Here is a 26,115-nt window from a genome sequence, read left to right on the forward strand (position 1 = left end):
AATTTCCATTTCTGCCATAGTATCTGCATATCTGGCAGCAGCGCAGTGGTTTGAGGCTCATTTGATACCTTGGACCCTTGACGACCTAAACCAGCAGTGTCAAAGTAATTTGAACTTGGAGGCCATTTTCAGTCTGCAGCCAAGAGTTGGAGTGCCAGTGGTGGAAATGTCACATCTGTAACATACTACGTAATTATCTATGCTTAACATATCTTGTTTCAAGTCAGGAAAACATATATTTTTATTTCTCCTGCATTGAAACATGGTTAGCTCAAGTTTAGACAATAATTTTTGCCTCTGCATTACCAGTCACAGCTTCTGTCCTGACACCTGGCAATTCTTCTGCCTGACTAGCTTTGTGATGTCTGGTGACTACTACTACTACTGTCTGGTAGCAACTTGATCTGTACTTTGATTTGTTCACATTTATTGTGGAAAAGAGCCACTCACATATACTATATGTGCTTCCAAAAAGACTTTTGGCAAAAAGCTTTGTTAACTTGGGGTCATCCTCACTAATTCTGCTATTGGTTACAGATATTATGATTTTGTGAAGGGGAGTTAAGGGAGCATGTTAATGCTTTAATTCAATTCCATAAAAAATATTCCAGTGCTGAGCTCTCCTTTCCCTACTCCCTGTGACAAAGGAGCTTACTCTGTTAATCATCTGGAATGCTGTCTGTTCGGTCTCTATCATTGGTCCTCCCCCTCCAGAAAACCTGTGTTCCCACCCTGCCCTGAAAATGCCTTCAGAAACCGTCAGATTTAATTTGCCCTCCCTCCGAGCAGTTCTTCCAGACTGTGTTTATCACATCACTGCAAAGTGGAGTAACTTTCATCCTACTGCTGACTCCCAGTGCTGATCTCTCCTCTGCCTCTCCCTCTCCTGTGCCCTCCCAAGCATGGAGGAGAGCGTGGAAGAGCCCATGCTCACTCAGAGCCTTGCCTTTAGCATGGCTAAACCCCCTGATAACATGCACAGTGGATTCACCTCCTGGATAAAGCAGAACATCAAGAAGAAAGAGTGCTGCTTCTACAGTGAGAATAAAAGGTAAGGGGCATCCTCTCCCTCTCTCTTTACTTCTCCTCCCCTGTAGCTATCTGAGCAGAGGGGTGTGTCTTGGGCGCTGACCTTCATGAAGTTGGGGAGGGAGGAGGGAGGTATGTACACGTGTGCGTTTTAGCTTCTATGCTAATCATAGGTGTCATTTACACAGGGGACGTGTCCCCCTGAATATTTGACAAAGCCTTATCTGTCTTCCGCAATCTTTGGCCCATACATTGAAACTGGGCCAGATGCACGGCGCCCTGCCCTTTCCCAAAGTATAGGGGGGAAAAATACATTAATGGCAAGTTTATGTAGGCTAGTTTATTTACTTCTCAACATTCATAAGAAATCACTGACAGTGTGTGAGAACACTAAAGTTTTTATATCAGTATATTGCTAGAAGAATGGGCTAAGTCTATTATATACCATCGATTCGACCAACATATCTGCTTCATGGTTGCTCACTTAAAAAATAAATTATTTCCGACCATGTCAAACATGTGCAGAGAATCTAGGTTATATATTGCAAACACTATAATGAAGCTATATTGTCTTTGGTAGTCTCTGAAAGCAGTATATTATGATAATATGCCAGGGTTGCTGGCAAACTTGCCTGTGTATTTGTTTGTGATGATGCAGAATGATGATGCCTAACTGTAAGCTAGTTTTAACAGTGAAGTTTGAGATAGTTGTGGAAGACAGCACTGACGAGAGCTGCAGCGAAGGGAAAATGCCGTAGAAACACAAAGATCAATGTCTAGATAAAAATAGACATGTTGAAAAGGAAGGTAAGTTGTCAAAGTCAGATGGCTTTCTTTTTAAAGCCAGCCCACGCCTCTCAATCACAACCACCATGGACATGGCAAAACGTGTATGTGACCACAACTTCAACTACATAGCTTGTAACTAGCAGACAATTCCCTGCTCAACAGCTATTATTCTGGACCCATCTTAGAGCTGATGCCATTCAAATTAGTGAGTAGAAAAGTTCTCCTCGTGGATTCGTGTGGAGCTTTTGATGGGCCCCGCTGAGATCCCTGCTGAAAAAAAAGCTGGTTGACTAGTTCAGATCAGCTACCAGTTTCACATGGTTTGATCAGTTCAAGCTATGTTTTGAAATGGCTGGTAGCTCAGACAAGCTACCAGTACTAGCTGGTTGACCACCTCATACCCAGCTAGACCAGCTTCATGACCAGCTTGGCCATGCTGATCAGTTCAATTTTCAAGCCGGTCAAGCTAGCATTGTTGGATTTACCTGTATCTGTGGGTAAATTAGGTTATCAACAATTATGTTACGATTCTGTGAGCAAAGCTGCCAGGCAATCATATGCACCATTTATGAAAGTGAAAGCATTTGTTAATTTTCAAGCTCTAAAACTAAGTAGGGTGTGTTCAGTAAATCTTTTTGATCTTAAAAATGTCTTACTGGGGAAAAGGAATAGGTTGTACTGTATTGTATGATCCATACATAGCCAAAGTTATAACAATAGATTGTTACACGGAACATATAAGCAGAAAGGAACTCTTTCTTCCAAGGTATTCAATAACTCAGCTTGTGTACCTCCTACAATATTCATGGTAGTCTCCTTAGAAAAAGACTAAAATTCTAAATACTAAAATCCTTTGAAAACAATATCATAGGGCTCAGCCCTGCTTCTAGGAACAGAAGGCAACTTTAATATGTAGATTGCTAGTTTCAGATAATATAGTTCTGGCTCTCCCACACCTTCCAGTTTCCAGCTATGCCCCTCTGAGGGCAAGGTTCCACCACTTTTTTTTCAAGCACATGAAATGCTAGCCTTCCTTGACTTGGTTGGCTTTTTTCACACTGACACTTCCAGGGAGTCAAGTTAGTGTTATTTGGGGGGTAACCTGCTGAGCCGTAGGATTCTGCCTTACAGCTGCTCTGGGCTGCGTTTCCCAAAGCCTTCTTAATGCTACGTCCTTCATAATTGTACCTTAAGCTGTACCTTAACATTTCCCGAAATGTTCTTTGCTAAGTATACCTTCTGTAAGCGATACTTATGTAAGGTTGGTCTGGACCACTCTTAGCTATACCTTATGGATGTTGTCAGCTCACTCTGTTACCACTGTTATGACTGCAAGCTGAAATCAGCTGTTGCTCCTAGTTACATCTCAATCTGTTTAGCAATATGTACACTAATAATTCTACAGTTGTAGCTGTAGTTATAATAGTACTAAAATACCACATTAATGGGAGTATTTTCATGCGAAGAATAAAATTGTACATTATGAAGGATGCATGTTGCACTTTATTGAATGTGTAGCCAAATACCCTTTAAAATTATATTTATAAACTGACGATTTCCCTCTCTCTCTCAGTGGGCAAGTGCGCTGAAAGACCGTAGAGGGAAGTACAATTTCAACTGCTACCTGTACAACAAAGATAAGAACCAGTGCCTATTTGATCATCGGATTATTTATTTATTTATTTATTTTAAATAGTAATACCACAACATGCAAAAATAAGCTGCTTACCTGATGGCGGACGCTGGCAGGCCAGCCAGGAGAGAGTTGCAGTAGTCCAGGCATTACAAAACCATTGCTTGGACCAGGAGTTGGGTCGAGTAGGGGGTGAGAAAGGGGCGGATTCTCCGGATGTCGTATAGGAGGAACCTGCATGACCGGGTCACCACTGCAATGTTCTTGTAGAGGGACAGTCTGTTGTCCATCACCATGCCGAGGTTCCTTGCACAGGGTGATTGGGTCAGTGCGATATCCCCTAGGGAAATGGAGTTATCCAGAAGGGGAGAGATAAGAGCAGGAATGAAGATCATTTCAGTCTTACCTGGGTTGAGCTTTAGATGGTGGTTGTCCATCCAGCTCTGGATGTCACTCAGATAATGAATGTTCATATCACCTTTCTGTTAGGCTACGGATTTTGCAAAAGAAAGTTTAAATGAGATTTAAATCTCTCTTGAAAGAGATACCTGAGAAGGTTGGCTGTGTTCTGATTTTCTGCTCAAGAAACAGTGTATGGAATGTTATCTGCTTCATGTCTGTTGTTTGTTACAAATTCACTGACAGGAAAACCATTTAAGTGTTTTTGTTGCTCATAAATAATGCAGAATGAAATTAAAGAAAATGCATTTACAAGAGTGCATATACTGAGTTGTATTTGTTCCTCGATATGTCTCGATAGTGAGGTGTATTCTGTGAATGATTGTGTCTCCCTTCCAGCATCAAGTGTCCAGGGTTCTGTATGTGTGGCTACCCCAGAGATTTTCATGTGGAAGATGCTTTCAGGCCCAATGAGTTTGTGGGTGAGATGTGGGACAGACAAAAACACATTCGGGAGGTGCCCACAGACGCCTACGGAGACATCAACTTCAGTGGACTGGGGCATAAAATGGGAAAGGTAACAGGATGCTGTAAATTTGAGAATGAAGATGTGAATAGCATCAGGTTTTGTGCATTTACTCTTGATGGAAAGTTACCTTTTCTTTTCTTATGTGTGATCTTTTGTGTGTATGTGTGTACGTGTACATGTATGTATGTGTGTGTGTGTGTCCTTTCAGTATGTGCGAGTGTCCACAGACACCTCCACTGATGTCCTGTACGAGCTGATGACTAACCACTGGAATCTCCGCCCACCTAATCTTCTCATCTCTGTGACGGGTGGAACCCAGAACTTCTACATGAGGACCCGGCTGAAGAAGATGTTCCGCAGGGGGCTGATCAAAGTGGCCAAAACCACAGGTATGTCCTGACCTGTGACCCCATTGCTCACTCACACAAGTAATTTGTTCAAATACAGTGAACTCAACATACAGTGAGAGATGCTTGGCACTCACTGTGCTGTGTTTGGGTGGTGTTTTATGTGACCAATGTGAAGTGGTGTTGTATGATGAGCTTACAGTGGTAAGGTGTGCGAGTGCTGTTGTGTATGCGGTCTGTCGTTTGCAGTTGTATATATGGATAGGTGCGATCTTTGTTGTGTTTCTAGGTGCGTGGATCCTGACTGGGGGCACACATACAGGGGTGATGATGCATGTCGGACAGGCAGTGAGGGACTACGCCCTGACCACCAGCACAACAGAGGATCAAATTGTGGCAATCGGCATGGCAAACTGGGGAACTGTGCTCAACCGGGACACTCTGGTGAACAAGGAGGTGAGGCTGGAACCGTGACACCAGACTTTGGTCACATACATAATTATTTTGGTGTCAGAGACCAGGGCTGAAGAACCAATGAATAGACTGTGTTTATTAGCTTTGAAAGTAGTGAAACAGGCGCGGGTCTATAGTGTAAGGCCCGTGCTAACCCAACGATGGAATTTAACGAGGGCGTGCTTGTCCTTCTGGTGTTGCTGAAAGAATGTTCGTAGAGTTAAATGTTACTGATCGCTATGTGGAAAGACTAGATCAGCCAATAAATAAAGTTATAAAGACAGTAGTACCACTCTGCCTTCCGCTTTCTACTGGTCTGGGCTGACCAAGAATCTTCATAATCCGGCCAATAAATCTACCTTTGCATTCTCTGACTACATTTGAAAAATATCATGTAATTTATATATCACATTGTAGTATTATTGATAATTTAGACTTGATCGCGAAAGGAATCTTGTACTGTAACAAGGAATCTTGTACTTGGACTCCCTGAACAGCTCTGCTGGTCCCACCACATGTCACATTGTGTGTTATGTGCATGTCTCACTAGCTGGCTAGATGGCTATGGTCATTTCAGAGGTTGCGTAAGATGCTACTTTTGAGTATGTCTGATGGCGGCTCAGGGGCCCTAAGAAGACCAACATTAGCTATCCCCATTCTCAACATGAATAATAAGGTAAGGCAGAGGAGATTGATTTACTGTCAGAGGTCTACGGGTGCAATATGCCATGATACATTAAATGAAAATGTGCATCCTCCCTAGACCAGCCCACAGGGGGTATACAAACATTCCCTGTGTTACAGTGGGTGTTCAGTAAAAGAAACCACACAGATCAAGTTTTAACAATTTATTTTTTACCAGGCAGGTAAAAAATTTTACCTAATTACAGTCTTAAAATGAAAGTCATACCTGGCAACAAAACTACATGCACTATGTGCATGGGAGTCTGACTACATTCTCCCAGATTGCTTGGTTTACTGTCCCTAAAAGCACAAACCAGGCCTTTGATCCTGATCGTAAAAATGGGTCCACAATGAACCATTTGGTGTTTATAACCATTTGGGATTTAGAGCCAGGCCTCTTGGGATTTGATCAGGGGGCAAATGGCTTTCACTGGGACAGATTTCTGCACAGTTTTCCCTAGGTTCCTGGATGGTTATGATGTCTTAGGTATACTGTTGTGGAAATTAGACTATTGCATCTGTGGCACTGAAACAATCAGAATTATACCAAACATTAACATGTTCTGATCTGGGATTGTCATGAAACATCTTATGCCATATACATTATTTCAGTGCTCCAACCCTGAAAGGAATCTGAGAGGAGGGGGTGATTTAGGGGGGGTTCAGGAAGACAGATGTTTTGGGAACAATGCATGAGTTTTTCTCTCACACGTTCCCGCACAGTATGGGTGCCGAGAAGGTGGGGGCTAAAGATGTGTGCTACTGGGGGGAGAGTTAAATTACTTTACTGCCACTTATTGTCACCATATCAGAGGAAGTCAGCAAGCTGACCAGTGCACTGATGAGTAACAATACCAGGTTTAATAATTTCAGCCTTACAATAGGGAGCAGACAGATGCAAAAAAGGTATTTCAAAACAGAGTCAATGTCTCAAGCAATAGTTCATACATGAATAGGCAGTCCGACCAGGCAAATGTACAAAGATAAATCCAGAAAACGTAATCCAATAGTAAATTTGTAACCAGCAGATCAAAACAGAGACAGAATCAGAATACCAGAAACAAAAGTTGGACAAGCACATAACAATCTGGCAAAGAACTGATGAAAACATATTGGTATAAATACACAGGTGATTGAGCTGAAATGACAAACAGGTGTGAATGTGAGGAACAGGTCAATGAGGCACAGGTGAAATGATTGAATGGACTATGGAAAGCAAGGGCAGACACGAAACGTGGACATGAGCCACAGACACAGAGTATGACTGTTACGTCCCAAAATCCACCTGTGTTGCAATAACCAAAGCCACATTGAAGATAACCACAACCCAAAAGGAAGACAAATGGGTTAACAGATGTTTATTAATATAAACACAGTGAGTTGTTCTCTAATTAAACATGAAGACTTTACAAGACATGGTCTCACCGGATAGCCAGCACGCAGGCCCAGATGGTAGGGGAGTTCTCTTCCTGTGATGTTCAAAACAGGAACCAAACTCTCTGGGGTATGTCCTGCATGCTTATTCCCAAAATGAATACAGCTGATAACAAAGGCAAGATGATAGACAGCATATTGTGGAAAAACAAAGTTGTCAATAGTGTGGTGGAAGTCGGGAACTGCCAGAATTCTGGTGGAGGTCCCGCATCATTTAAAACCGTCCTTAGTAACAATAACAAAAACAATAACATGCCATCTTTTGGGTGAAGTCGCCAGGCGATGTCCAGCCGCATCATTTCCTCACATTGTTCCAAGGGTTCCCCTCGTAACGGCATGCATTCTCACTCCTAGCAACTCCACAGCTAGGCCATGATGTCATCTCCATCTATAGGGGAGACACAAACTAGCACAGCAGCCCAAAGCCAGAACGAAACACAAAGCAGGGCTTAAGACAAAACAGAGGGATGTAACAATGACATTTAGATTCATTCTTTTCTATGCTTTAATGTGCCTCTCTGGTGTATCTGGCGTCTTTCGGAATCCACAAAACCTACTTTCTCCCTCTTGGTTGGTTCAATTGCACCAGGCAAGATCAATCAAGCACAGAAACCTACAGGCACACAACTCACAATGAATTATGCAATATTTATTGAGGTTTAATGTCAATGCAAACTTTTGTGTCCAGGCTCTGCCTCTCATCATTCCCTGTCGTAAGCCAGCTGAAACCAAAAGGAGTAACTACAAATGCTCCCATGGGGATCTTGAGAATCAGAGCCTGGATGCTGGGGTGGGGGTGCGAGGGAAAGAAATTCTGAAAAGCATGATTTCAGACTAATGCACAAGCTCTCATGCAAGGCTCCTCCTGATCAGACGACTATTATATCCTGTACCCTCCTATGTCTTCATACAGGGCTGTTTCCCAGCTCAATACTCCCTGGACAAACAGAACAAGGGCAGGCTGGCTTGTCTGGATGTCAATCACTCCCACTTCCTGCTGGTGGATGACGGGAGGAACGGGCACTACAACATGGAGATAGCTCTCCGCAGCAAGCTGGAGAAACTAATTTCCCAACAGCCTCTGGGGGACAAAGGTGAGGAGGAATGTGTGCTGGACCTGTGTTTTCGAGAGACGGTGAATGGGAAATACAAAATGTAATTAAATCTGTTCCCATATTAGATTATTCTATGCTTTTTGTGGGGATACCGAGCCTGTTCTACAACAGCACTCTCTGTTTCTCTGGGCTGAAGGTCTGAAGGTCCCTGTGGTTTGCGTGGTGCTAGACGGTGGATACGGGGCCCTGAATGTAGGTAACCTCTGACCTTATGGTCCAACGTTCTTCACTTAGTTTCAACATACATGACAGTATCCTTTTACAGTAGGCTGTATCTGTGCACCCTTCCACAACTACAGACGATCTACAACGCCATGCTCAACAGCACCCCGTGCGTGATCCTGGAGGGCTCAGGGCGGCTGGCCGACGTCATCGCCCAGGTAGCCAAGTTACCCAGAGCCCAAGTGACCCTCGCCCTCATTCGCCAGCTGATGAGGAAGTTCTTTAGCCAGGAGTTCAAAGAGCTGTGGATCATTGAGAGGACCAAGAAGGTAACATTTGTGGCAGGGTGCAGTACACTTGGTTGGGAGAGGGCGTGTGGATGTCTTTGGGTGGAGGAGTCTGATTTTCATCTCCCCTTTAGATCCAGGATATTCTGAGACATTGCCAGCTGCTGACTGTGTTTCGCATCGATGAGGAGGGACAGAATGACATTGACGTAGCCATCCTCCGAGCTCTCTTCAAAGGTGCCTGACCAGGGCTTCTCAAAGGACCCTGTGTGCATCAGCTGACCTGGTGGGAATTCTGCCAGAGAAGTGTGCACTACCTTCTGACTTATTATATATATATATTAAACTGCATTGTGAGAGGGAGGAAATAAAGTTATGACCCAACTTGCCATAATAAGAGCTCAATATCTCATGCTTATCAATAAAAGATGATTAATGTAGATAATGGTACAAATAATTGTCACCTACAAACACCTAGAAAAATACAAAGACAGAGAGAATACCCATCATGATAGTGGAAATGTAAATTCACTTACCTAAACAGTATTCTGGCTGCAGGACTTTAGCCACTAGCCACTCCAGGCATTAACCACTCTAACCTCTTCCTGTACTCTCCATGTGGCTGATCATTTACAGTCAGAGCTGATATATAACCACTCCTCACTGTCCCCCAGAAATAACTATGTTGTTTCCTCTGCAGGATTCCATCAATCTTATTAAATGTACTCATAAGCATTTTTAGAAACAGGGTATTCAATTGTCTCTTAATGGATGCTCCCTTCCCATCAGAGTAGATGCATATTTTAACACTGTGCATAAAACCTGTCCAGTTGTAAGCAGTTATCCATCTGAGAGTGGTATCAGTGCATTCTGAGAAGGATTCCATGTTTTCAGTGCTCCTCTCCGTGCACATTCCCAGCTTCACGGAGCAGTGGTTCTCCGGGCCAGGAAACCTGGGAGCAGGAGCTGGAGCTGGCAGTGGCCTGGAACCGTTTGGACATAGCAAAGAGCGAGATCTTCACTGAGGAGAGCCAGTGGAAGGTGTGGCTCACACATTACATCCTGTTTTTCGGTGGCATGTCAGAAAGGATTGTCTTCTGCCCTCGATAGAATCAACTTTTTACTTTAAGATCTAATGGTGTTGGCTGACCCTGAATTGCTTGTCCCCTTTCTCAACTAAACCCATTCTTGTATAAGCTGAAAATGCCTTGAACTGAAGCCAACACCACAGAAATTAATCTGACTTCACTCACCTTCTCTCTCAACAGCAAACAAGCTTCACATGTGTATAGTTACATGTTTGAAGAGGCTACCAGTTATAACTTTTGACCTGAATTTGAAGTTACGTGTGTTGTTAATTAGTATATATGTTGTGTATGTATTTGTAATACATACATTTGTAATGTATTACCATAAGTAAAGGTTAAAGGTTAGTAAAGTTTACTCTACTCTACTCCAGTCCAGTGACCTGCACCAGGCTATGCGCTCAGCCCTGGTTGGCCACAAGCCAGACTTTGTGAAACTGCTGCTGGAGAATGGGGTGTGCCTGAAGGAGTTCCTGACGGAGGACACCCTGGTTCATCTGTACAACAACCTGGAGACGGGCTGCATCTTCCAGCGCAGGCTGGAAGAACGCATAGAGAAGAGTTGCAAGAGCACTGTGTGTCTCAGTGACGTGTCTGACGAGGTACACCACTACCTGGGCGGCTTCACTGAGCCCATCTACCCCCCCGCTCCCACCCAGCCTTGCATCGAAATGCCCGAGGACAACACGGTGAGTGTCAGAGTGAGTGAGTGTCGGCAGGTCGGAGAAGGCCTGTCGAACGGTTTGAACTGGGTCGTGACTTTCTACACCATGCTTTTTCAGTTTCCACCCAAAGGGCCAACGGAGCTCCAGAACGTCCCATCCACCTGGCCGGACAGGGACACAGGGAGAGACCTCTTCCTCTGGGCCATCCTGCAGAACAGAAAGGAGCTGGCTGAGATCGCCTGGGAACAGGTACAATACACTGGTAGAGAGGGTGGCTTCGCTGTGATCTGAAGCCTCCAGGGAGGTCTGGATATCTTTTTTTATTGAACATATTTTACCAGGCTGCCCTTGGAAATAAAAAAAATCTGTTTTCAAGGGGCCTCTTGCATGGGTTACATGATTTAAAGGTTAGCAGTAAGGAGACTGTAAGGGCATATACAGTTTATGAGAATGTACATGCTAAGAGTTCTCTGTGCAGCACAGTGTGTGCCGTGCAGCTGAGCATTGTGCTCCTGTTGGGTTTGTCTGTGTAGTGCAGGGACAGCATGTGTGCTGCACTAGCTGCTAGCAAGATCCTGAAGAAGCTGGCACAGGAGGAAGTTGATGAGGGTGACGAGGCTGAACGGATGTGGGAGCTGGCAGAGTGCTACGAGAAAAAGGCAATTGGTACCTCAACCATCAAACTATTTTTCAATTTAGATTTGTGGTCTCTATTATATTCTTACTGACATAATCTGATAACTTCAGTTACATAGCAGTAGTTTGACCATTCACCTCAATGACTATTGTGGTTATTAATTCTTGCCCTGGTTTTCCATGCTTCTTATACTTCCTCCCTGCCCTGGCTCAATCCCTGGCCCCAACCACCCTCACCCCTCTGCACAACCCCATCTCCACCCTACAGGTGTGTTCAGTGAGTGCTACAGCCATGATGTGCAGCGTGCCCAGAGGCTTCTGATTCGAATCTCTCCATCGTGGGGCAGGACCACTTGCCTACGCTTGGCTGTGGAGGCTGATGACAAGAGCTTTGTAGCCCATGCTGGAGTACAGGTAGGTCCAAGTCGAGCACCCACAAGATAAGCAGTTTCATATGAGCCTTTTACTCCCCCTTGGGCTGTACAAGCCCAAGCTCTTATAAACTCTTATGGCGGCAGCTTCTGTAAGAACAATGAAGGTCAACTTCAATTTGGTAACTATTGATAGAACTCTGTTAGAGCTAGTTTATTTATTTTCTCTCTCCTCAAAGGGGTTTCTTGTTCCATTATTCTGTTCTCTATCTTTATCCGATATCAGCATTTCTCAGAAAAGAGCCTTTAGAGATATTGATCAATGACTGCATAAAAGGCTGTGTGCATGGATTCCTGTCAATACCATAATTCGCAGACTTCCACCTGACTTTGTACCATAGTGTGGCCAGGCTGACTCATTGTTTGCAAAGCTATGGGATGTCATAGACATTTTGGCTGTTTCCCCCGGGTGTCTAAAGGGTGGATTTCTCATTTGATCTCCAGGGGCTGCTGACGCAGATCTGGTGTGGGGAGCTGGCAGTGGACAACCCCCAGTGGAAGATGTTGCTGTGTATGCTGTTCCCCCCTCTGATCTACACGGACCTGCTGACCTTCAGGTCATTGTCCATTGTTAGAGGACCACTACACTTCTGACAAATCTCCAAAAATTGTGTCCTTCCAGCTCGTAGTACTGAGATTTGAAGCTTGATGGCAGCAACAAACCAAATACGTATCACCTTGATTGATGGCTGCACTTTTAAAATTTTAAGTCTTGAGGATTTGCTGAAAAGGATGCTTGAATTTATTTGAATAATAATGTGGATTGATGAGTCCCTGTCTTTCAGGCGTGATGAGGACATACACAGGGAGATTCGGCGAAAGGAGAGGATGCTCACAATGGATTCTGTGACAAGAAGGTCAGTTGCATCTCTGATCTGGTAAACATTTGGTCTGGTTACACAAAAGATAGTCAGATAACATAATTACATGTTTTAACATGACTGATTTGTGATTGGTACCTTGCTACCTTAAACCACTGGGTTGTTTTTCCATCATGAAGTAAGGAACTCATATACGCATATACGTAACTAGTTAAAGTAGGCAAGCAGAAATAGCATTCATCTCTGAAGGTAGAAGTAGAATAACATTAGCTGTAGATTAGGATTTCTTACTTAAATTCAGACTTTTCATGCCAAAAAAAGATTGAATAAAATTTGGTCTTAAGACAATGACATTTATTGATAAACACAGAGGACTTTGTGTAATTTACACCTCCACCTGGGCTCCCCCTCTTCTACCCTTCTCCCTTTAGGGATTATATGGAGAAACCAGACCTGCAGCCACTTACCTGTACATCACGTTTCGTCAGCTTCTTCAGCTCAGCGCAGATCACATTCTACTGGAACGCTGTGTCTTACTTTGGCTTCCTGTGGCTCTTTGCCTTTGTGCTGATGACAGACTTCCAGACTAAACCCTCTTGGAAAGAATACCTGCTATATGGGTGGCTGGCCTCGCTTGTGTGTGAGGAGATACGCCAGGTCAGTTTGGAGTGCAAACCAATGCATTTGAAAAATGTCACACGATCAGCATGCATGGATTTAGCAGGGATTTAACTACTGCTGTAACTGTGAGGTTACACTGCACAATGTCAGTATAAATGTAAATATATAATTTGGCATTTAGGCTATTATCCGTGTTATGATCGCTCGTAAATCATAACATAAAGGACACACACCAGTTTAAGGAATAACAAAATAATAGAAGTTAATAATACAAAAGATGACAAATATACAAAAATTGGTAATGAGATGTGTAGAGCTATGTGTCATGTATTTAATGTATGGACATAAAATGAATGGAATACGTGTAAATGTAAATGTTAGTCAGTCAAACAAAAGTGCTTGTCAGCATAGGAGGAAGCAAGCCCCAACTGCAGGAATGCAGTTGCAGCCTCCGGCCGCAGGTGCTCCTCGTTAACCTGATGACCCTCCTGTTCCTCAGCCAGCCACTTGAAAGACAAGCAAAAAGAAAAACCAGAAACGGATACGAGAGGGCCGTCACATCTGACTTACAATGTTGACCTTTAACTATTAAGATGGCCCAAAATAAAGTTTGAAAATGCAGTTAAATTTGTCTGTACTATATAACCCCTAGCAGTAAGCAGTATCGGTTACGTGGTTAACCGTTTAAAAAATGGGATGGTAACAAAAAGTTGATTTGTCAAATCCCTAGTGGAAACAAGTGGAAAGTTTTAGACTAGTCCAATCAAGCATGCATTTCACTTGCTGAAGAGGAGACTGAAAACAGAAACCCCCAAAACAAAGTTCAGTTGAATGCAGCTGCATTGAAGGCCTGGAAAGACATTTCCAAAGAAGATACTAAACAATTGATGATGTCAGTGGGTACTAGATTTAATTTTCTTGCATTTATGGGCTATGCAACACAATATTAGACTTAATTCCTTTGCTGTACTGTTAAATTGATCTGCTAGCTTACATTTGCACAGCTGAAATGGGGGGATTGTCCATTTTACTTTTGTCTCATATTCCTCTTTTGTTCTGAAATCCAAATGACATTGTGAGGTTCCGTGTTTTCACGGTCTAGTCTTTTATCTATATGTGTTGCATTTCCGTGTTTTGGTACCCTCACCATAGTCACACCGCCAGATTGTTGTGTCAAATCCATACTTTCCAGCATTTATATCTGATTGATGCCTGGTACGACCCTTTTTGTTTTCGAATTCTGCATTTTGCTTATCCAATCTGTCTAGTTCTGAACCGCTGTGTTTTTGTTTTTCGACTTCGTTCTGTGGATTCCGATTCTGTCTGATTAGCCTTTTTGTTTTGGATTATCTGTATTGTACCTGTTTGCTGGAGATTTGACCCAATGCCTGGACTATTAACTACAAACTGCCTTATTCTTGCTGATTCTGTTTGCTGGCTATTGACCTCCACCTGGAAAAGTTACACCTTGGTCTCCCATCTGGGTCTGGTGTTACTGTTCCCATACTTTTGGATGGCACTGTCATACACCAGCTTCAACTTTTAATTTGAATAATTTGTTTTTAGGTATTTATCTCTTCATTGGATTTTGGTGGGCATAGGTTTAAGAGTACTATTTAGAGAATGACACTGAATGATTACTCTTATTGCAAAAGGATAACTGAATGTTGACCCAAAGTTCTTTGTCCCTGTGGTAAGCTGTTTGATGACCCTGATGGATTTGGCCTCCAGAGGAAGTCCATGATGTACATCAGTGACCTGTGGAACATTTTGGATATGCTATGTATCCTTGTCTTCATTATTGGACTGGCCTGCAGGTAAGACAGTTTCACTTAACAGTCGCTGCCCATTCACGGCTATCAGAAATGTTATAAAGAGAACCATGTCTCTTCACAAGTACAATATGCATGTTAAAATGTGCAATAAATGTCATGGTTCTCTACTTCAATGAAACAGAGGTCACTAAAATTCCAAACCTTTCCTCTAGGTTAACCACTGTTCTGTTCTATACTGGAAAGATAATCCTCTGCATTGATTTCATCATCTTCTGTCTGCGTCTCATGGCCATATTCACCATCAGCAAGACGTTAGGCCCCCAGACCATTTCTGTCAAGAGAATGGTGAGTGGATTTGAGCGTAAACATGTGTGCGGATTCATGAACTTCTTGTGCCTCTTTGAATCTCTGATACCAGATGGCAAAGGCTGCACCAATGTTTGGGTGCCTGAGAGGTCTCCATCAACACAAAAAATTGCAGGCACAGGATTTTGATGTCAGGGAAGAATGGTTTTGGTGTTTACTGTAAGTGACTGGGAATATTTGACATTTGATTCTTTGAGGCCCTGCCTACATCAAGCCAAGTTACTTTGCTCATTAAAAATGGGTATCTAAATTCATGTCTTTAATTATTATGAGTCATACAATATATAAATGAGTATACTATTAATATATGTTGAAGGATACAGAATATATCAGTCATACTTCTCAGCAAAGGGATCCTTTTAAGAAAATATGTAATAATAAATAAGAAGTGGTACTATAAGGGCAAATGGATTTGCTCAATGAGCTCACAAAAATCAACTGGTATCTCTTTCTCACTTCACCAGATGAAGGACTTGTTCTTCTTCATGTTCCTACTGACTATCTGGGTGGTGGCATATGGGGTTGCCAAGCAGGGCATCCTGATCGACAATGAGGAAAGGCTGAACTGGATAATACGGGGTGTGCTGTACGAGCCCTACCTTATCATATATGGGATTGTCCCCACCAACATTGACAGTGAGTTAACTGCCCAACACATACAGCTTATATTAGGGGTGAGCGAGCACAGCCTTATCTATATCTGTCTCTGTGTCCGTTTAACCTACTAAATTATTTGGATCTGTACTCGTATTCATGAAATAGCCCGGAGGTGGTGTTGTTTAAACAATGCCTGGTACTACATGCGATTTGCAGTAAAGTAAAATACTCCTGAAGCGCAACTACTACAGTTTTGTTTGTTTGTTTGTTTTTGTTACGTTAACACCAAGGCTGTGCCGGGGTAACAATGAAGAGACGGAGAGCCATGTTTACAATGCATGAACATTTACTCTTGACACAACACTATACCCACAATAGGGTCTGTGTTACAACAATAGCATAGCTCAGCTATAATCCCCTTTTCCAGAACTGCTATGCAGGTCAATCTCTATTAAATCTTTATCTGGTTAAACTTAATATTAATGAAAATCTGAAACTGCCTATATAAAATGAAATTCTGTACGTGCGTGAACAATTTTATAAGGAACACTTCTGGCTGAGCTGTATAAGCCTGCCTGTTCGTATCAGCACCACTAACCATGTTGCCATGAAATTTCATATTTGACACGAATGAGAGAGCTGTGTACTGTGTGTGTGTGCGTGCATGTGTGTCTGTATGTGTGAGTGTATGCAAGGCTCAAGGCTGTGGCCATTTACCTGGGTGGAGCGCCATACACAACCATGCAATCTACAACTCTGGCCAATAGATCTAATGTATTACTTGTTAGACTACAAAACATAGATGTAAATAAACAGACTTAAATATCCTATTCCCGCAATATTATGCTTACCCGCGAGAAGGGGCGTGTACTTCGAAGTACTTCAAAGTACCCGGATCCGCCAGTCTGGTCTATTACTCATACAGTATTTGTGCTCGGAAAACAGTCAATAATCATTACAGGTCTCCTCTAAAATGAGTACTCGGCTCACCCCTAGCTTATATACTGGGCTGTGTGACACTGACCTAGGAGTCATGTCTCAGCCAGTCATGTGCAAGATTCCAATGGTCCTTGAAAATATTTGTCTTGACATTGTTCCTCATGCAGTAATTACTGACTGGCATTCACTAACATTGAATATTTTGTTACTTTGCTTCTTCCACCTCTATCCCACCTCTCCTACCAGCATTGTCCAAGTAACCTAATTTATTTGGATCTAGGAATGGTAAAAGCAATGAAATGTCTTTAAATGAGGCATAAAAATGTGAATGTGATTTCAATTGGACCCTTGTTATCTGTGTGGTACAGATGTGGAATTTGACATGAGCACGTGCAGTGTGAATGCGACTGACCCTCTGAAGCCAAAGTGCCCAGTTCTGGATGCTGACTCCATGCCAGTGTTCCCCGCGTGGCTCACCATCATTCTGCTGTGTGTGTACCTGCTGTTCGCCAACATCCTGCTGCTTAACCTGCTCATCGCCATCTTCAAGTGAGTGCAGCAAGTACCTGGCCCACTGCCTCTCCAAAGCCTGGCACCAAACTGCAACTTCTTTTTGGTTGTGGAAAGTGTGACAATCATTAGAGGTTATAGATTTTCATCCAGCCATCCATTATCTGAACCCGCTTATCCTGAACAGGGTCGCAGGGGGGCTGGAGCCTATTCCAGCATACATTGGGCGAAAGGCAGGAATACACCCTGGACAGGTCATCAGTCCATCGCAGGGCACACACACCATTCACTCCCACACTCATACCTACGGGCAATTTAGACTCTCCAATCAGCCTAACCTGCATGTCTTTGGAATGTGGGAGGAAACTGGAGTACCCGGAGGAAACCCACACGAACACGGGGAGAACATGCAAACTCCACACAAAGAGGCCCCGGCCGACCAGGATTCAAACCCGGGATTGCTACCCACTGCACCATCCGTGCCGCCTTAGATTACCATTTTAATGTTATTATTCAAAAGAGAATAATAAAGAGATGTGATCTAAAATGGAGTAAAATTGGTGCTAGCAATCTGATTGGCTGGTGTGGATAAATTTGCACATCTTTGCTGTGGGGAATATTTCAGAAATCCACAAATGAACTCAAGGGTCACCACACATACACTAAATTTTTGCAACACTCATATTATTTATATATTGATTTGCAAGACAATGATAACCCCATATAGTAATCTTCATAGAGCAATAACTTTGAAGAAAATCATTTTGATTGGGTCATATGAATCATAAGGTGCCTCCATCCATTATGTGATTCAAAAGCCTCACGTTTCCTCCCCTACACCCAGAACAATCTCTTAAGCCTGTCCTACTATGAATCATCTTTCCTTCCCACCTGAACCAGAACCCAGACCACAATCATTTCGCTCTTTCCACACTGCTTCACCCTTTCAGTATTTATCCCTTTGTCCCTATCCCTTTCTCCCTCCCTTCTTCTCTGCAGCTACACATTCCAGGAAGTGCAGGACAATACTGATACGATCTGGAAGTTTCAGCGCTACGAACTGATCAAAGAATACCACAGCCGCCCCGCCCCACCCCCACCCTTCATCTTCCTCAGCCATGTGTACATCTTCTTCAGGAGGAAGGTGCTCCACAGGCCCCCCCAAAAATTCAAGCGGTTCAGTGAGTCCAGTACACGCCCCACAACAACAACCTCCGCCGTCTCTTAGCAACAGCTGTGTCAGTACTCACGTGACCTCTTCCTCTTCTTCCTCGCTCAGTGGAAGAGCTGTCACAGTTGGAGGAAGAGGAGGTGCTCTCATGGGAGGCCTTCATGAAGGAGAATCATTTGGCCAACAGCCAGAGGGACCTGAGCCAGAGCATGCAGTGTCGCATTCAGGACACTTCTGACAAGTATGGGCCCTTTTTTTGTTACTTAGAACTTAAATGATCAATTAAAGCAGTTAATTACACACTTAACTCACTTCACATGGTTTCTTGGGTCTGAATTGATTGCTGATATTAACAAAACAAACAAAAACCAGCACACCTTGCTGCTCTCCAGAACAAGGAGTGAGGACCACTGCTCTAATATATTGACTAAATATATGATCAAATCACTGCTTGAAAGAATGTTGATTGCAGGGCAACTGAAAACTGACAGACATTTAATGAACAAACATGCCAAAGGTAAATATATATTTTCCAGGAAGTGGAGAAGGTTGGAAGGAAGCTTCAAATTTAAAATGCAAAAGTTGTATACAAATGTTTTTATTCATTTATAGACATGTTCATGTGATTATTGGGAGTAGATTCAATTGATGAAAATGGGCAGTTTGATTTCCCTGTCAATTTAAATACAAAAATATGCCATCAGCATCCAGGCTGTTTATTTTGTGCTCCATTGTCTTGTCTTGTTAGACCACACTTGGAGTACTGCGGACCGCACTATAAGAAAAATATAGAGACGCTGGAAAAGGGTCAGAGAAGGGCAACCAGATTGATTCCATATACAAAAGATAACAGTAATGAGGATAGACTTAAGATTCTTAATCTTACAGTTATGTCTTACAGTCAGTTCACAATATATCTACCTACATCCTAATGGTTCCTTGTGGATTACTGAACAGAAGTGTAATACAAACTGAGTAATAACACCAATTTCCTCATAGGACTCATAGGACTGTCTTGGAACTTCTTTTAATAGACTCCATGCCTTTGTTGCTGTCCTTTTATTCATCACACTGAGTTTGCATATCTTTTCCAGGGTGGGGGGCATGGTGGAATTACTGGAAGGAGAGCAAGACAGGGATTCTGGTGCCATGGCGAAAAGGCTGGCCCACCTGGAGGAGCAGGTTGATATCCTTTTGATAAATCTGATGTGCCCTTTCCTCAAAGGCTGTCTACCTGTACCCATTTCCTACATGCTGTTGTAGGGGACAGGCCCCTACACTCTATGTGTAGATTATGAGGATTTATAATTAAGACGTTTTCACCTTAATATTGGACCAAAATGTGGAAATTGCGAATATTAATGGTCAAATATATTCAGATAGTAAATTCTTCGAATGATTTCACTCAGCTCTCATGTTCATGCGACATCAAAGCAGAAACTAGGTTTAATAAAATAAATGTATTAAACAGACGTACAAACACAGATCATAAAAGGGCTGAGCTACCGGGAAGCTAGGTAAGATAAGGAATAGTACTTGCGTGTGCATGATAAGGTAAAGGTAGCTAGTTTGGGTTGTTAGCTAGAGTGGGAGTGTTAGAGGGTAAGCTGTGAGGCATAAGAGGCTGCATGCGTAGTTTAACTCTATACATAGGCGAAAGACGGCAAACCTATTCACGTAAACATACAGCTAACACAAAGCATTCTATAGATAACAAACAGAAGCACACACATTCTCAGTTAAGACTAAGCTAAACACTGGCTATACCTGGAAAGTTTGTTCAGTCTTACTGAGTCCACACGTGTTGCTGGCTCCGGAGATGGAGGGGTGCTGTCCCTTGAAAAGGTCATTGAAATATGTCCGCTGCAGTTAGAAGTTTGCTCTATGGTTCTGTGTGGTTAGCTGATGCAGCAATGTGCATGTGCAAGTTTCCACTTTGATTTATATAGGCCTAGACTTTAAGTTACCACGAGGTAAGCTATGTATGTCTGTGGAGAGTCTCTGTCTGAGCATTTGGAGCAGGGCTACATGTAGTTGCAGAAGGCAAGTGAGAATGAAAAAGCACAAGCCAAGAAAGTTAATGCGATTGTCCTAGCTCTTACACTGTTAGGTTTATTGCTTCCAGTGTTACAGTATTGGTTTAGCTGTAACTAGACGTCACGCCGGGGCAGTGCTGTAATCGTAGCGGAGATTCCCTATGGAATCCTGGGAAATGTGGTCACTACACTGTGCCTGGTGTCTCCCTGTAAACTCTCAGAATAAAAGGGTTCTTTGGCTTGTCTCCATAGAGGAACCCTTTTTAGTTCTTTATTGAATCCTCTTTGATAGGTGCAAAGTGTAAAAGCTCCCTGACAAAGAACAATTTTCTTGTCAAATAACCCTTGAACTAGATAGGGTTATTCTATGGAATCAAAGGTGCCAAAATACTGTCGGTTCCGAAAACATGCAAATATTGCCCATGCCCTCAACTGTCGCTGTCGCTTCATAAAATCCCAACTGCTTATTCTCCCATTTGCCCTTCTATAGTATCTGACTGTCTTTATTTGACAGGTCTCCCAGTCCGCTAAAGCCTTACAGTGGATAATGGATGCCCTCAAATCCCATGGTTTCTCAGGGAAGGAAGAAGCCCCTGTGTTGTGTGAGTTGGATTGTTCTGTCTGGTGGGTAATCCTGCCCCATTTGATGTGCATAACAAGAGGGATCCAGTGTGCCTCCTCAGCCAAACGTTACCAGGGAGGTTTTGTCTGCTATCAGAAGTTATCTTTCAGATAAAATTACTTATCTTTCTGTCTAACTCAGTGGACCTGTTCTCTGGTCTAGCACTGCAAAGAACAACCCCAGAGGCTGACCTAGCTGTATCCATGAGAGAGAAAGGGACAGAGAACACTTTCGGAGAACACCACGTCAACGCCCGGTGTCTCCAGTACCCTAACAGCACTGTGAGCCGGTTCCCTGTGCCAGAGGAGATGGTGCCCTGGGAGGTGCCTGATTTCAATTACTTTAGCAGTCTAATTGTACTGCAATAATTAATGTGCCTTCTAATTACAAGGCACATCTGTCCTTGATCTGACATCAGCCCTGTCTGATGTGTTTCTGATGTTGAAAGGCAGAGAGCTGACCTGTGTTGTTTTGCAGGTAGAGTTTGACAATTACGAGCCCCCCGTATATAACGCTGATGAGTCGGAGCTGCCCAGCGGGTGAGTTCTGTTCTTTGGGTGGTTCTCCAAAAGAGGCTCTCTATGTCACTGTGTGCTGTCAGCTTATTATATACTGTGATAATTCATCTTTTTCTGTTGTGTTTGTGATTAAATGTTTTTAAAAAAATCCTTTTCCCCCATAGCTCTGACACCGCTTTGGACAAATACAGGCAAGGCATTAAATTCAGTATAAGTTAATCATTGGTTTCATTTGGAAGCTTACATATTTTCTCACCTAAATTCATACAATACATTTTTATAAATCACTGTTTTCAGAAACCCAGAGGGAAGGACAGGGATGAAGGGGAAAGGGGCACTGGACCACCTGGGACCAAACCAGGTTCTGGATCCGGTCATCACATGGTAATGGACCCCAGTTCAATAAACAATGGCGGAGGACCTTTTTAAAACTCCGTTATTCCATTTAAATCCAAGTCCATAATGCCTTTTCAAAAGAAACATGCCTTCCGTGCAAATTTCTACAGTAAATAAGACTATGCACGCTGCTCATTGTCCATTCTTTTATGTTTTGAAATGGCACTAAATGTCCTACATGGTGAAAGTGTCAAATGTGCTGAGGATGTGTATCGGGACTTTAAGGTTTGGCTGTGGCTACTTTTTAATTGAAAGACTGTGATGTAACTTCAGGATTTTGAGATTTTAATGATCATTGGCTGTGCTTTTCCAGTTGGAGAGATGATCAGAAATCTGCTCTAGAGTTCCTGGCTGTGTGGGATAAGAAGGAGGGGATCTGGACAATACCTGGGGTGAGCCTAATGCTCCTGCCAAACTTTGAGTTTGGGTATTAGCCTCCTCTTTACACCTGTTGACACCTAAAGTGTTATTGCAGTAGAGCAAAGGAAAAGTCTTAGCATCTGCATGGTTCCATGAGTACAGATGTTTAGGTCCAATCATTCTAAGGAGTGTTTTCTTGGTTTGTCCAACTGCACCCTTTCTCTGGTGTTTCTTTCCAATAGACCTACCATAAATACCATTTGTTTCTGGTTTCCTAATACCCAGCTCCTGTAACTTTAAATATATCCTCCCAGATGTGTTTGGGTCGTCGTAGTCATTTACCAGGGTTTAGAGTTCAGTCCAGAGTACCCTGGAGGATAGAATCTGGTATGCAGGTTGTCTGACCTGATAATGACTGGCACGAAAGCTACATTATCAGCACGTTACGATCCTGTATTTCCAAATTGTTTAAGACTTGCTATAGCACAATACCTACCTTCGGGTAGGGGCTGCAGGGCTCTGACAGACGGTTGCCTGCTGGGTGATTGTTCCTCCAGGGGCGCGTGCTCTCCGGTGAGATTCTCCCACAGAGGCTGACCAGCATACTGGGCAAGAAGCTAAATGAGCAGATCAAAGACAAACTAGCCAGCAAAGCTGAGGTAAACAAGGTAAACACACACACATGTAAACACGCATGGACACACACAAACACACACACACACACACACACACACACACACACACACACACAAATGCATGCACACACACACACACACACACACACACACACACAAGCCATCATCATTCTTTGTTTGTTCATGCAGGTTTTAGCTATTTCAGAGACTGTGATATACATTTTTAGCCTGGGTAGAGAAACTTCAAGGTTCAGGCTCTAACCCAAGGCTTGTAGGATTGTTTCCCAGGTGCAGCACTCTTTTGCCTTAAAGGCCTACACACCAATTTTGGTTGCTGGTAAAATGCTAATGGATTTCAACTAGGAAAATTACCAAAACTGAGTGCCGTGATCCACTGAGGTACTTGATTGCCAGCCACTTGGTTGCTGTCCCCTAAAACTGAGGTTTTAACACAAGAGCATGAGCCAGACTACAGCCAGTTTCACACACAATTATCAAGGAGCAAATGGATGTCTAAGAAAATATATTTATACTTGGTCGTTGCAGGTGTTTAATGGTTATGTTGATGACAAAAGGAACACAGATAATGCCTGGTTGGAGACAACTGCTTTCAACATACACCTTGACAGGAAGGATTTGTTGATGGCTGACCTTAATAACATGGTATGTATCTCTCTCTCTCTCTCTCTCTCTTTCTCTCTGTCGCTCTCTCTCTATCACACACAAACACACAAATGCGTTGAAATTGACAGGTAACAAAATTATAATTTTTCAGAGTGGATTCAAAGTTTCTATCATAAAGGTTCAGAGCATACATTATCACTTTCCCCCCTTATACCCACCCACCCTTTTCCCCCTTTACACCTCTCACCCCGTTTATCTTCCTGAGTTATAGTGCAAGTGTCTGTGACTGAGGACCATTACCCCACTAAATCTCCCGGCCTGTTGTGTCTCTCAGGCTGAGAGCAGCCAGGTCTCGGGAGAGCTGGTGCAGTGGCAGGAAGTCAGCAGCAGGACGTTGGCATGTGCGTACCAGAGAGAGCTCCTTCGCAAGGTTGCTGAGCTGCACTGCAGGTGCTTCTGATACCTTCCTGGTGCCATTGCACAACATAGAGACTGTACAGGCTGTTTACAATCCCCAGAGCACTTCATGTTTATGTTATATATGTTAGGCATTAAGATAAATATTCTCCTCTGAGTGAATCACCATAAGCTTGGCTGCATATTCAAAACTGATTCATGTAGACTTTCCGTGAAAATAAATGGGAACAAATCATTTCCTATGACTCATGTCTTAGGTGTGATTCCATGTCCGAAATAAAGCGCATCAGTCAATGAATGCTTAATGCATGTTCAAAAAGCCATTTGTTATGTGTGTGGTGCCATTTCTTATGCCTGCATTAAAAAATTCCTAACTTTGTAACACCAACATAATATACCTTTTTTCTGACTTGGCCAGGCTTAGACAAGATGTTCGATTTCATTAGAATTTTTGTGCATTCACTGGCTCAATTTCCATGTTAGCACAGTGTGTCAGTAGCCTACCTCCTTCATAGTGAAGAAATACACCTTACAGAAACAGAAAATTTGAAATACACGTCCATCCATCCATCAATTATCTTAACCCGCTTATCCTGAACAGGGTCACAGGGGGGCTGGAGCCTATCCCAGCATACATTGGGCGAAAGGCAGGAATACACCCTGGACAGGTCGCCAGTCCATCGCAGGGCACACACACCATTCACTCACACACTCATACCTATGGGCAATTTAGACTCTCCAATCAGCCTAACCTGCATGTCTTTGGACTGTGGGAGGAAACCGGAGTACCCGGAGGAAACCCACGCAAACACGGGGAGAACATGCAAACTCCGCACAGAGAGGCCCTGGCCGACGGGGATTCGAACCCAGGACCTCCTTGCTGTGAGGCGGCAGTGCTACCCACTGCACCATCCGTGCCGCTTGAAATACACGTGCGGGAAGAAAATTAAAACAAGAGACATTGTTTTTGGAGAAGTTAGACGGTTGGAATTATATCCGCTGAACACACATAGATCCCCTTCCGTCTTCCGCTGGTTGAGCACACTGGATTTAAAACATTTTTTTAGAGTGTTAGAGTGTCCTTTTATCTGAATTAAATCGAGGACATCATGCAATATCAGCTCCAACAGCATGGAAACTTTATCCCAAGCCTTTTTTTAGGTTGCCTTTATAAAAGGTGTACAGGGGTTCATTCGCTTTCACTATCCATACACTCTGCTTCTGGTGCAATTCCAGAGCTAATTCTGCTCCCAATCTCCCCCTCTAGTGCTGTGCTTTTGCAAATTCACAATTTCTTCATACAAAGGAATGACACTTACTCAGCTGCTACAACAATCCAGTTACTTTGCACTTTTTTGCATATAACTGACATTGTGACATGTTCTTCAGAAAGTAATCGTGTTCGTAAACTAAGCACATGCTGTTGCCTGCTAATTCAAGTCGTGTTTCGAGATCCAGCACATACACACAGACAGACGCACCAAAACTGACACACCTGCTTACATATGCATGCATACACTCACGCATTTTAATACTTTTATTCATGTCCACATACCAAAGTAACATAAAAGGACATAAACAATACACAAAACATACACACACACACACACTCATGCATGCATATGCACACACACACAGTAATGCATTGGCATGTAAAAGAGGTTTTAATCTCAATGTGACCTAGTCCAGGGGTTGGCAACCTTCACTATCAAAAGAGTCAAATCTATCTGGTGCCGCAAAACATACTTTTTCATCTTATAATGATGGTAACACAGCCGATTAAGTCTAAATCGGGACTGGTCTTGTCTTGTCTTAGCAGTATGCTTCGGGTCAGTGTCATGTTGAAAGGTGAACAGCGAAAAGCAATACAGCGAAAAGCAAGAAACCTGACAGACAGGTGTATTTGCATCTTCTAGCAGTGTTTATGCAGCTTCTTATTACCCAATCAAAATTGATTGATTGAAACACAATGCAACATGCCCAAACAATCATGTACTTAAACATCACGTTTTTAGATAACTATGATCAA

General features: G+C 43.0%; 1 protein-coding gene across 2 annotated transcripts; it reads left to right on the forward strand.

The window, feature by feature from the left end:
• Nucleotides 1–784: 784 nt before the first annotated feature.
• On the forward strand, nt 785–24,409 carry LOC133116242 (transient receptor potential cation channel subfamily M member 2-like). 2 transcript variants are annotated; one of them, XM_061225621.1, is made up of 32 exons: nt 785–1,051; nt 4,250–4,427; nt 4,588–4,768; nt 5,016–5,182; nt 8,211–8,391; nt 8,549–8,604; nt 8,712–8,903; nt 8,996–9,098; nt 9,781–9,902; nt 10,321–10,635; nt 10,729–10,860; nt 11,145–11,277; nt 11,516–11,661; nt 12,123–12,235; nt 12,464–12,535; nt 12,931–13,156; nt 14,819–14,937; nt 15,108–15,240; nt 15,726–15,897; nt 17,166–17,346; nt 18,307–18,488; nt 18,587–18,719; nt 19,573–19,660; nt 21,029–21,116; nt 21,299–21,459; nt 21,614–21,666; nt 21,819–21,845; nt 21,952–22,038; nt 22,364–22,442; nt 22,968–23,078; nt 23,592–23,708; nt 24,004–24,409. In XM_061225621.1, exons 1-32 carry the CDS (start codon nt 903–905, stop codon nt 24,127–24,129), a joined length of 4,323 nt encoding a protein of 1,440 aa, XP_061081605.1. In that variant the 5' UTR covers nt 785–902; the 3' UTR covers nt 24,130–24,409. The 2 variants fall into 2 exon arrangements, 1 of the variants encoding a protein (XP_061081605.1); XR_009705851.1 differs by having other exon boundaries at nt 21,614–21,675; nt 21,819–22,038; nt 22,968–23,069; nt 24,004–24,024.
• The last annotated feature ends 1,706 nt before the right edge of the window (nt 24,410–26,115 follow it).

The sequence above is a fragment of the Conger conger genome, chromosome 17, assembly GCF_963514075.1.
Source record: "Conger conger chromosome 17, fConCon1.1, whole genome shotgun sequence".
Classification (NCBI taxonomy): Eukaryota; Metazoa; Chordata; class Actinopteri; order Anguilliformes; family Congridae; genus Conger; species Conger conger.

Bases quoted from the DNA above. Each gene is read 5' to 3' on its own strand.
- LOC133116242 (XM_061225621.1), top strand. From the start codon at position 903: ATGGAGGAGAGCGTGGAAGAGCCCATGCTCACTCAGAGCCTTGCCTTT. The intron at 9,903-10,320 runs GTGTGGCTCACA...ACTCTACTCCAG, and splicing joins CTGAGGAGAGCCAGTGGAAG to TCCAGTGACCTGCACCAGGC. The intron at 11,278-11,515 runs GTACCTCAACCA...TCCACCCTACAG, and splicing joins CTACGAGAAAAAGGCAATTG to GTGTGTTCAGTGAGTGCTAC.